We start from the raw sequence: 12,337 nt of genomic DNA on the forward strand, positions 1-12,337 counted from the left end.
TAGTCTGTACCACATGATTCAGTCAATTACTGCCTTTCATTGCTAGGTTATCTAACACAGGACTGGGTACATAGCAGATTCAAAAACACCAAACTGGTGGACAGATAAAAAGCCATAGTACATGCCCCCCCCAATCACCCAGCAGTTTTAGAAAAATTGTCAAGAAAATATTTTTCTTTCTTTACCACAACCCAAAGTTTGAAAAAGATATATAACTCCAGTAAGTTTAGAAAACTCATGCCAGTGACTTTTAAAACGCCCACAACCAGGAACAGCATTTCTCCAGTGTATTCCTAACCCCCGATAACTCCGTGCTCATGTGGCACTTTAACATACCTCTTGGCCAGCCAGAGCTTGGCTTTGGTACAAACAGCGACGTCAGCCAGTTCCTGCTGAAAGTATGTATTCATTCTGTATTTGGAGTCTGAGAAGGCTTGTAACAAATGAAAAACCTAAACCAAAAAAAAAAAAAAGAGAGAGAGAGAGAAAGCAATATCCTGCTGTGAAAATATATTTTTCCTAAATGCCCAGTTCTTCCCTCTTAGGTTTCCTCAAAATATTCCCCTCAAAGGAAACAGGCACCTGCAAACTGTGGCCCTGGTCTCTTTGCAGGAAAAGCATGTTGATTTTGGAACGACGCAGCCAGTGGCAAAAACCTTATGTCTTTCATCTGTACCTGTGCTCTGGGTTCCTTACCAAGTCTAGAAAAAGATGACTATTCTGTGACCAGTCATTAGATGCAAGAGTTTATTACTTATAAACAGTCTAAAAATTTATTTTAGCAAAGAAATACAAACATCTTTATCTTAGCAGTCTCATGAAAAAAAAAAAGTACTTAAAAAAATTATTTCTGCATTTATTTCTTTTTGGCTGTGCCAGGTCTTCGCTCCTTTGCACAGGCTTTCCCTCTAGTTGCAGAGGGTGGGGGTGACTCTCTAGTTCCGGTGCATGGGCTTCCCACTGCAGTGGCTTCTCTTGCTGCAGAGCAGAGGCTTTAGGGTACCTGGGCTCAGCGCTCCCTCCCTCTAGAGCATAGGCTCAGCAGTTGTGGCACGCAGGCTTGGTTGCTCCATGGATCCTCCTAGATCAGGGATTGAACCCGTGTCTTCTGCATTGGCAGGCAGGGTCTTATCCCCTGAGCCACCAGGGAAGGCCCTCAAACAGTATTTTTTAAAGTCAAAATCTTACTACACAGGAAAAAATCAACTGTGAGTCTAATCTGGTTTGGGGCTTATCAGAATGGGCTTGGCTGAAGAAGCAGGCTGTAATGACGCCTGCCTTTGCAAATACTGGATAGTGATGTTTGTAAAGTACTGAGATTTTTTAGATATTTTCTAAGATGTCAGGAGCTGAGGCAGCAGTGCAGAACCCTGCTTTCTTACTCTTCCATGACATTATACATTAGAATTAAGCAGAGCAAGACAAATCCTGTTGTCTCTCTAGCTGCCTATATTTAGAACGAAGGCCACAATTCCAGCAAGGCCATGGCACAGGCCATGTGTGTGTGTACTGGTTTGTGTCCATATGTGTGCCTTGGGTTCATTCAGTGATGACACTAACAAGGCCTTGGTGAGAAATACTAACCTGCAGCAGAGAACAAAAGTGGATGAGGGCATAAACGAGATCCACTGACCTTAGCTAGTATCAAGGGAAAAGACATATCAGAGAAATCCTTCAGCTCCTTTATCAAGGGGAGGAAGAGGGTGGAGCAAAGCAAGCACAGATAAACACATCAAGAACTTGGAAAGCCTATTTTAATAGAGTGTTTTCTCTCTCTGTTGTATCCTTTACTGGGGCTGCAGATGATTCTTTCTAAACAGCAAGATTCCACTTTTTCTTCTCTTTCTCTCCTGTCAATGAAGGGCATAACTTTGCGAGTTAAATATGGAAAGGAAGTAATGAGAAAAAGCAAGATAAGAGATCCAGAGCCGTCAGACCCTAAATGGGGTCTGAGCAGGCAGGTTTTCCTGGCTCAGAGATCTGCAATTTCCAACAACAAATATATGCTGTGCGAGCACCTCTGGTTTAGAGAGTCAGTTTTGATTATTTTATTGTATGGAATTGCTATTTAAAAAAAAATTTTTTTTTTTTCCTAAATAGGAGAAGGCACACAAGTCCCAGTGTGGAGCCTGAAAACGCTTTCTCTAATAATGGATCTGTTATTTCAGAAGCAACAGATCAAATATCACTACTTCACCGCACCCCCATAGGGACCTATACCGCCCGTCGTGAAGTCTGGAGCAGTGGTTCTGGCTGGGGCTTCTGTTCTTATGTGGCGACTGCCAGAGTGAAAAAAAATCACCTCCCTCTGCCCGAATCCCCACCATCCTGAGAGAGTTGGCAAAGCCACTGGGCCTTGCTTTACTTTTCTCCACAGCTGCACAGAACCAACCACTGGGGCTTTTCATGGTGTCACAGGACTGTAATTAATCAGCAGACACCAGCAAAATACATGACTTTGGAATTTACTTATAAAGAAAGCTGTGAGATTTTTCAAACGCCTCTCATTTAGAAGCAATCACTTCAAAAATAACTCCTGATGGATGTTTAAACTTCGTCCTATATTTGCTCACCTTACTTGGCAAAAACAAGGCTGTTTTTGAAACGCTTGGTAGCTCTGGTTTATGAAAACGGGCCTATGAGCCCATCAATTCTGTCACCTTGGGCACAAACCAGACAACAATTGTGATCCTGGTTATTCACCAGGAACGGAGTGCGGTCTGTTTACAGGGCCAATGGTGGGGGAAGGTATACTTAGAAGAACCTTGGTGGAAATGAACACGCAGGAGAAACAGAGCGATACATGTGAAAGACGGGGTCAGAGGAGACAAGGAAAATGAGGACGGGGAGGAGGGGGAGAGAAGACAGAGGGCAGCAACGGAGAAAAAGAGGCTTGTGAGCACATGTCTGAAACAGGTTACTGTGCTTGAGAAAAAGTTTTCTTTAAAGATAATTAATGAAAATGTTTGAATATATGACTACCCTCCTATCACATGAAGAGTGCTGGGTTTGAGACTTCCCTGCTGGTCCATTGGTTGAGATTCCATGCCTCCAATGCAGGGGCTGAGGGTTCAATCCCTGGTCAGGGAACTAAGATCCCACAGTATGTGCGGCATAGCTAAAAAAAGAATGCTGGCTTAATTCTCTCAAGGAAAACGAGGCCATCCTTTGCATGAAATTCAGAAGTGAGGCCAGACTTCTGGAACTCTGGTCCAAGGTCAGGTCTGGGAGTTCTAGGCAGCTCCAGGAAGGATCATTTGTCCATCAACTCTGCAAGGATGGCAGGGGCGAGGCAGCTCCTCCCTTTAACTCCCTTTCTGACGTTCTGGTCCAGAGGAACTTTGGGCAAACAGCGTGGCCAAGCCCAGGCCTGGGATAATTAGGAAACTGCATTAAACCAAACACAGAGAAACCCAAGCTGCCAGACCTGAGGATGACGACTAACTGGACCCACAGGAGAACCCTGAGAAGTTCAGTGTCTTTAGGTGTCCCAAGGTGGCAACAGGATTACAACATTCAGTCCAAAAATATTTATTAAACAACTATTATTACCAGGCGCTATCCTAGGGGCTGCAGCCGAGAACACACAGAATCCCTGCTTTGCTGCAGCTTACATTCCAGTCGTAGACAAACAAAAATATCAGTCGTTTCCCAGACTGCCTGGTTGGGATTTATAACCTGCACGATGGCCTCGCCATCATTCTGCTCTTCCACATGACCTTCCAGCCTCCACCACATCCAGGGCACAGCAGGGTTCAACAAGCATTTGCGGAACTGATGCTGATGTTTGGTGCCTCTTCCTCTATTACCTCTGCCTTTAGGACACACACCCATGGGTTTGGTGAGCTGCTGGTGGTGCCAATCCCAAGTTATGAGCAGAGTCACAGAGCTGGATAATGCACATTCCTTACTCCATGGATTCCTAACCTAGTGGATTGCTAACCCAGTGGGAAAAGCAGGGAGGCTAGATCAATGATCAGAATGCAACCCTGTTGAAGGGGGTGAGAGGAGAAGAGACTTTGGAGCCAAGTGGACTTTGGTGGAAACCTAGTTTCTAGCTGTAGGGCTTTGGGTCACTTGTTTATCCCACAGTAAAGAGTATAATATTATCTATAATATAATGAGTATAATATTATCTGTAATATAAAGAGTATAATAATATCTATCTGGTAGAACTACAGAAAGATTTCAAAGAACATATATATAGATAAATAGTATTTGGCACATGCTAGGCACCTGATCAAAACGCTAGTTCTCTTTTTCCATCTCTTCCCTCCCTTCCAGCCCTCATTCTAAAAATAAACAGAGAAGGCTCTGCAGGAAGAATGATGGCCATATGTAGCCTTGAAAAGAATCTTGCCAGAATTGGGAGGAAGAATACACAAGCAGAGGAAACTGAATTATTAAAAAGTGTTAAAACAGTATTAAAATATTGGTATTGACAACAAAAAAGTGAACATTAACTTAAACTATTAATTTTTAATTTAATTTAAAATAAATACATATAAAATAATAAATATACTTTAGAATGCAAAATAATAAAATAAATGAAAAATAAATATAATTAATTTTATTAACTAAATTAATTTAGTTAATAATGATGTATCAATATGGGTTCATTAATTGTAATAAACATACCACTCTAATACATGATACTAATAACAGGAGAAAACTGGGGAGAGGGGGTAGGGAAGAGAGGAATGACATGGGAACTATTTGTACTCATGTTTTCTGAAAATCCAAAATTGTTCTACAAAAACCCCATTCAGTAAAAGAAAAATATTGGGACTGCTCAGGGGACAGCAAATAGTTGCATGTAACAAGAGTGAGCCAGGATGTGTGCAGGGTGGTGGGAGACACAGCTGAAGAGAGGGGTCAGGTTAGACAGGGAAGGATCTCAAAGGCAGCATCAAGGGATGTGTGCTCTGTTCTGGAGACAGCAAAGACCTCCTCAGAGATCAGATCTCTAATTCGAAAAGGAAAGGCCAGGGACAGTGAGGAGGCTGGGTCAGAAGGGGTCAGGTGAGTGAGACTGCTGCCAGTCTAGACAAAAGGTGGTGGGGCTTGAAACCAGAGCCTGTAAACCAAGAACAGACTGTGGACCAAAAGTGGCTGCAGATGTTTTATTTGGCCTACATGGTATTTTGAAATCGCCATTTGTGAACTGGGAGATTTCACATCAAAATCAACCTGATGTCGAAACTCTTTGGAAAAATGAGAAGATCTGACAATTTTGTGACACCCCTACTTCATGCCGATCTAAATGATGGCAGCAGCGGAACGCAGAGGGAAGGATGCAGCCGAGAGACGTTTTGGAGGCAGAAGCAGCAGGACTTGGCAGTTGCTGAAGACCCGGCACTGAAGGTCAGGAAAGCGACCTTCCCCCAGGGCAGCTGGGGATGGAGGGCCAGGCTTCAAGACCAGGATCATGAGAATAGGTGGCAGGACTGGGAATGGGGGATGGGGAGTTAATGAGTTTGGTCAGGAATACCCATGTGACGCTTGTTAGGGTAATTTATCTTGCAAACCAGGAATTCTTCTGAGAGTGAAAAAGAGCACTCGTAATAATCATACTGGGACAGTCCGAGACAGTTGGTGACCTCCAGCCATGGCAGATCCCTTGGAGAAAGGTTAGAGTGGACTTAGGGATGTCTCCAGCATACACACATACACAAAAACAAACAAAAAAAAACCCAGAAACAAAAACAGGAGAAAGATTTATTGACTTAAGATAGTTGTCAAAAGGAGATAAATGCATACAGAAAATGACCAAGTGTAAACCAGCATCATCACCCCCGACTCTCACAGGCCTGGGACTGCCCAGAGATGAGGCGGTCACACCTGCTCTGAGTGGGGGGTGGTCAGGAAGCAGCTAGAGGGACCTAAGACTCCTTGCCCCTGAGATGCAAGCCTTAATGAAACTCTGGGAGAATCTGAAATGAGTCTGGAGAACAGTCAGCCTCTGCCCACCCTCATCCCATGCTAAACACAGAGAGACTGAGGGGCACCCCCAAACATCTTGGTAAAGCATGGGGTCCATTTTCACAGCCCTGAATCTCAAAAGTGACTCCACAGAGCAAATGGAATGCTCTTTGAATAAATGCCACTGGCCTAAAGAGAGTCATGAGTCAGATCCCTGAAAGAACTTGAGCTGCACCAGTGAAATACGTCTGGTTTATGCTATTGGACTAAAATAGTGACTTGTGTTAGACAAGACCAAGATGATATATGGCTGTTTGGGAATGCAACGCTAAGATGGCTTTTCCTCTCCACCAAGCATGGCTTCTAGGCAATTTCCCCCCTTATAAGATCAACAGCAGCTGAGTTCCAGAAACCAGCAGGATTCAGCAATAACAGGACCAGGTTTAGGCAGGCCGTGAAAAAGGACAACTCGGAAGAGAAAAGGGATGTTCATTTCAGAGGTCAGATATAAATGAGGTGAAGGTATCCTTATCAGGAACAATCCTGCTGAAGATCCACAAATCTATCCCCCTTTGCAGCTGTATTTATTTCCTTAAAAACAAAAGCCTGGTCTTCTTGGGCAGCACACAAACTGGGGGCGAACACTTGTGCCCCTATCATATTCAGTACCAAGTATAAAATTTCTGTATCTGCTACTCTGCCTCCTGGCTTTCTCTCCACGCTGCTCCAACCCCCACAGCAAAGTCAGAGCCACATTTTTCCAAGCTCAGTGTTTACACAGGATTTTATTTCGGCTGGTAAAACATCTGTATTTTTTCAAGGACTTAAATAAATGATCTATGCCGGGAATGTACAGTATAGGGTGATGTCAGGCCCCCTTTTCTTTTCGACTCACTGGGCAGAACAGGCAAACATTGTTTCAGCCTGTAGCTGGGAATGTGAATATTTATCCTGTCGACTTAATTCATACAAACAGAACGAAAGGCAGGCAGGCAGAAGTATTTTATGGCTTTAAGTCAGACTGAAAGGAGGTGGGGTGAGAAGGGGGGTGGCTGAAGAAGGAATCTAAACTTTCTAATTCACAGAAACATGCCTAATCATAGAACTGCTGGGAAACAGATACAGCAAAAATTATTTAAAAGGCAGATTGTGTTTATTTGTTTGCATGTGTGTGTTTGGGAGGGGGAGGTGAAGTCGGGAAAGTGAGAAAGAGAAGAGTTCTCTAACTTCTATGCCATTTCCAATCATTACAATGTGTTTGAGGACTTAATTTTCTGCTTTAGGCATATTAATCTTATTCTTAACTAGACCACAGGCTTCTGACTCCCACAGTGCAGAGCATAGCGCTTGCTGGGTACATGTACCTGCCTGTGTCATCTGTACAGATAGTTCCACATACTCTTCTTTGTTACCCGCCCTGGAGGGTCACTGGGTGGACTGGAGGTGTGACCCTAGGATGCTGGTCATCCAGAACAGGCTTAGTGGGCATGTGCCACCCACGGCTACTTACTGATCTAACCTTAGGCTGGAGGGCAGGTCCAGGAAGCATTTCAAGTGGTTTCTCCCCCAAACCGCAACCTGTTTATCAGACGAGGACAGATCCTTAGAAAGGTCTGGGTGAATTCCCAAAAGGTGACACTTGGCTGTGTTGTGTTGTTGCTGCCAGGAAAAGGATGCTAATTACAAAGCGTCATTACTTCCTAGCTGACTCTGGCTTGGGAAGCAGGCCATGAATATCTTTAAGGATTAAAATGTACAAAAACAAAGTCTGTGGGGACCTAGAAATTCACTTTGTGTCTCAAATGCATGCCTTCTCCTCTGGTAACACTCCTACTGTTTCAGTTCAGGAACCAAAAGATCTTACACCTAGATGATGCAAACAACTTAACGACTGGTCTGTCTCCAAAATTCATTTTACACATGACTGCAGAGGATTCTTAAAAGCCAAGCCCTGATCGCATCACTCCCAAATTCAAAATCCTTCAGTGATTTCCAGTGTCCTAAAATAATCTTCTGGGCACTGAAGGCTCAACCTGTCTTTCTAGTTTCCCCTCCAACTTCCTCCACTTCATGACCTATTCTGTGGCTGTGAGTGATGATTTCCCATTCCTGACAATGCTTTTCCATCCAGGAACTTCCTTCCATTTCTCCCCACAACCTCTCCAGCTCTGCCTACTGAAATTCATTCATACTGTAAGACTCAGCTTATATACTACCTCCTCCATAGAGCCTTGCTCAGCTTTTATCGCCACCTCCTATCCCCATCCTAAGACTTTCCTACTCAGCGCCCAATGACTCATTTCATTTGATTTCTTCTTTTAACTTTTTAAACTCTGTCATCATGGTTCTCAATCCACAATTTCCCTTTCCTGGAGCATGGCTCACTGAAGGAAAGGACTGCATCTTGTTCTTCGTAGCCTCTGGACTCCAGGGATATACAGCTTTATCTGGCAGAAAGAGACTCAATCAACAGAGCACGTATCCATCTAGAATACCACCCCGGCCCCTTGCCTGGGTGGCAGGAACAGAACCTATATTTGCAGCAGCAGTTGGAACGCTAAGAGTTAACTCTCTAAACTCTCCCCACACAATGGGGTTAGAGGAAACACACAGTATTAATAAGAGAGTACAAGAACACTCCAGGATTCTTGCCTGGGAAATCCCAAGGACAGAGGAGCCTGGTGGGCTACAGTCCACAGGGTTGCAAAGAGTCCGACATGACTTAGCGACTAAAACAACAAAACAATAAGCAGTGAGTATACATTTGTCTTAGATCATCTCTGGCCTGCAGTGAGAAGTTCCATCACCCAGAAGAAGTGTCAAGGATGCCAAGAAGTTGGGTTAGGATGAGGTTTAGAGTTAGTTTTCACCAAACATACAGAGAAAGGCTTGCTTAGCAAGAACTAACAATTTACAAAACACTGATACAATATCTGTTCTAACATAAGAGTTTCTAGCTTTAGAACACAAATATATTTCTGAAAAGCTACATACAACATTTTTCAAATTACAAATTATTTCTTTGTAAAATAAATCCCAGTTTAGATTATTTAGGGACAGCTTTATTATGTGTGATAATTTATTTTTTCTAATATCTGGATCCTCAAACTATTGAGTTTCCTGAGATCAACAAGTAACTCTCTAATGCAGTAAACCTCACTAAGGAAAAATAAAATTTTAGTCAAGACAGTTAATTGAAAGCAATACAGGGAATTCCCTGGTGGTCCAGTGGTTAGCAGGCTTCCCTAGTGCCTCAGACAGTAAAGAATCTGCCTGTAACATAGAACACTTGGGTGTGATCCCTGGGTCAGAAAGATTCCCTGGAGGAGGGCATGACAACCCACTCCAGTATTCCTGCCTGGAGAATCCCATGGACAGAGGAGCCTGGCAGGCTACGGTCCACAAGGTCGCAAAGAGATGGATAAAACTGAAGCGACTTAGCCTGCCTGTCAGTGGTTAGGACTCAGCACTTTCACTGCTGTGGCCCTGGTTTAATCCCTGGTCAGGGAACTAAGATCTTGTAAGCTGTGTGTCATGGCCAGGAAAAAAAAAAACTGAAGTTGAGTGTTGGGCATAAGGGATTCATTACATTATTCTGTCTATATTTGTATATATTTAAAATATTTATAAAAAAATTAAAAAATATTTACAGAGGGAGAGAAGGGAAAGAAAAAAAAACCCCAGCTATAGGACATAGAGATGAAATCAACAGAAAGATCTTATGATCTTGTGCAAGAAATAAGATATGTACATAAATAAAATTCAAGGTAAAAAGCAGTAAGTGTTTAAGAGAGACAGAGAACAGAAGGTCCAGATATAACTGAAAGAAGATGATAAAAGTGACACAAACAGTAATGAAAAGATTGACTTAAGATAGACATGGAACAACAGACTGGTTCCAAATAGGAAAAGGAGTACGTCAAGGCTGTATATTGTCACCCTGCTTATTTAACTTATATGCTGAGTACATCGTGAGAAATGCTGGGCTGGATGAAGCACAAGCTGGAATCAAGATTGCCGGGAGAAATATCAATAACCTCAGATATGCAGATGACACCACCCTTACGGCAGAAAGTGAGGAGGAACTAAAAAGCCTCTTGATGAAAGTGAAAGAAGAGAGTGAAAAAGTTGGCTTATCCGGTCCCCTCACTTCATGGGAAATAGATGGGGAAACAGTGGAAACAGTGTCAGACTTTATCTTGGGGGGCTCCAAAATCAGTGCAGATGGTGATTGCAGCCATGAAATTAAAAGACGCTTATTCCTTGGAAGGAAAGTTATGACCAACCTAGACAGCATATTCAAAAGCAGAGACATTACTTTGCCAACAAAGGTCCATCTAGTCAAGGCTATGGTTTTTCCAGTGGTCATGTATGGATGTGAAAGTTGGACTGTGAAGAAAGCTGAGCGCTGAAGAATTGATGCTTTTGAACTGTGGTGTTGGAGAAGACTCTTGAGAGTCCCTTGGACTGCAAGGAGATCCAATCAGTCCATTCTAAAGGAGATCAGTCCTGGGTGTTCACTGGAAGGACTGATGCTGAGGTTGAAACTCCAATACTTTGGCCACCTCATGTGAAGAGTTGACTCATTGGAAAAGACCCTGATGCTGGGAGGGATTAGGGGCAGGAGGAGAAGGGGACGACAGAGGATGAGATGGCAGGATGGCATCACCAACTCGATGGACATGAGTTTGGGTGAATTCCGGGAGTTGGTGATGGACAGGGAGGCCTGGTGTGCTGTGATTCACGGGGTTGCAAAGAGTTGGACACAACTGAGTGACTGAACTGTACTGAAGATAGACAACCAACTAGTTCTTTGGGAAATAATATAGTTGGGTCTGTATCCAAATACTTATACTAAATAAATTTAAGATGGAGAAAATAATCAAAGGTTAAGAAAAAAGAAACCATAAAAATGGCAGAAGAAAACAGGAAAATGTTTTACAATTTTCAAGAAAAAACAGACTAAGAATGAACACAAAGCTATGAATAAAAAAATAAGCAGAAAAATGATGTGTTTATAACATAAAAACTGAAATCTTTTGTGTAGTGAAAACTACCAGGAATATTCAAAAGTATAGGTAAGCCAGGGGTAAAATATTTGCTAATTCCCCTAAGGAACAAAGCTCTTGCAAATTAATAACAAAAATGAAAGTAACTGAGTGAAATGTGGCAGGGAGTTACACACTTCCTCATTCATAGCACCCTCAGCACCTCAATAATCTTTTCATGGTGCCTCTAGGCCAAAGGAAATACCTAACAGTTCCATTTATTAAGTAGTTAGGTCCAAACAACCTAATAAGTATTTATGCCCTACAACTTAGGACCTGTTTGAAAAAATAAGACACATAAGTTGAAAGCAAAAATATTTTTATTTCATTCTTTAATAACCACAATTACTTACTAATGGGATGTGTGTGCCTGCTGGATACTTTATAACTCTGCAAGCTCTGGAAATCTCGGGACTCCACTACCCTCGTTCCTGTTCCACATGGATTTTCTCATGGGACTAGCTCTTTATTACAGCAACTATCAAACACTCAACTTTGCAAAGACACACAGAATCATCAAAAGGAATGCAGTGTGAGCTAATGCTGATAACTGTAAAGGCCTTCAAGCGAGTAGTTCACATAATATCTCACAGATGGTAAGTGTCATTGTCCTTCTCTCCCCCAAATTGAAAACATCCCACAGCACTTATGGCACACACTTTGGGAACGGCAAATCTGTTTAGCCGAGAACATAAACAAGCAATTCACAGATGAAATACAAATAGCCAATAAACACATGAGGACATGAGGACACGTGTTTAGTTTCATTAACGTTTAAGGAAGGGCAATTCAAATAATGAATTTTTAAAAGAAAAAAACATTAATAAGCAGAGAATTTTCTCTAAAGGGTAGGACCCATCAATATTGGGATAAGGAAACAGACATTCTCATTCATGGTGGGAGGAGGAACTATTTCAACCTTTTCGGGAGGTAAGGAGCAGGGCCACATTGCTGCATGTACAATGTATTCTATATAGATGGGCTCATCTGTTTGTTAGACAAAGCAGCAATTTGGAAGTGTCACTGTTGCTATCAACATGGAAAATATGAACTTTCTTTAATCTTGAAATACCCATTTCTAGGAATTTATCTCACAGAAACATTTACAGGTATGGGCACAGAAACAGATGCCCAAGATGATCTCAAGCAGCACTTACTATAAGAGGAAAGTTTAGAAACAGTCAACACAGGACCAGTTGAAAAAATGATGGGATATTCCTACATAGTATCACATCATATCTAGCCAAGCAGTGCCTTCATTAAAAATAATGTTGTAGATTTATATGGATCAACATGAAAATATCTCTAAGACACACTGGTAAGTGAAAAAACAAGCTGCAAAAATAGTATGATCCCATTTTACCTGA

The 12,337-nt window shown here is 42.3% G+C and overlaps 1 protein-coding gene across 2 annotated transcripts in view; it reads right to left on the reverse strand.

The window, feature by feature from the left end:
- THADA (THADA armadillo repeat containing) overlaps positions 1-12,337 on the reverse strand; it is a 328,900-nt gene that overhangs the window by 99,209 nt on the left and 217,354 nt on the right. For both annotated transcript variants that reach the window (XM_040224708.1, XM_040224707.1), the window contains one exon: positions 337-452. In XM_040224708.1, coding sequence (XP_040080642.1) covers positions 337-452 — 116 coding nt within the window. The remainder of the gene's footprint in view (positions 1-336; positions 453-12,337) is intronic.

The sequence above is a fragment of the Oryx dammah genome, unplaced genomic scaffold (genome assembly GCF_014754425.2).
Source record: "Oryx dammah isolate SB20612 unplaced genomic scaffold, SCBI_Odam_1.1 HiC_scaffold_25, whole genome shotgun sequence".
NCBI lineage: Eukaryota > Metazoa > Chordata > Mammalia > Artiodactyla > Bovidae > Oryx > Oryx dammah.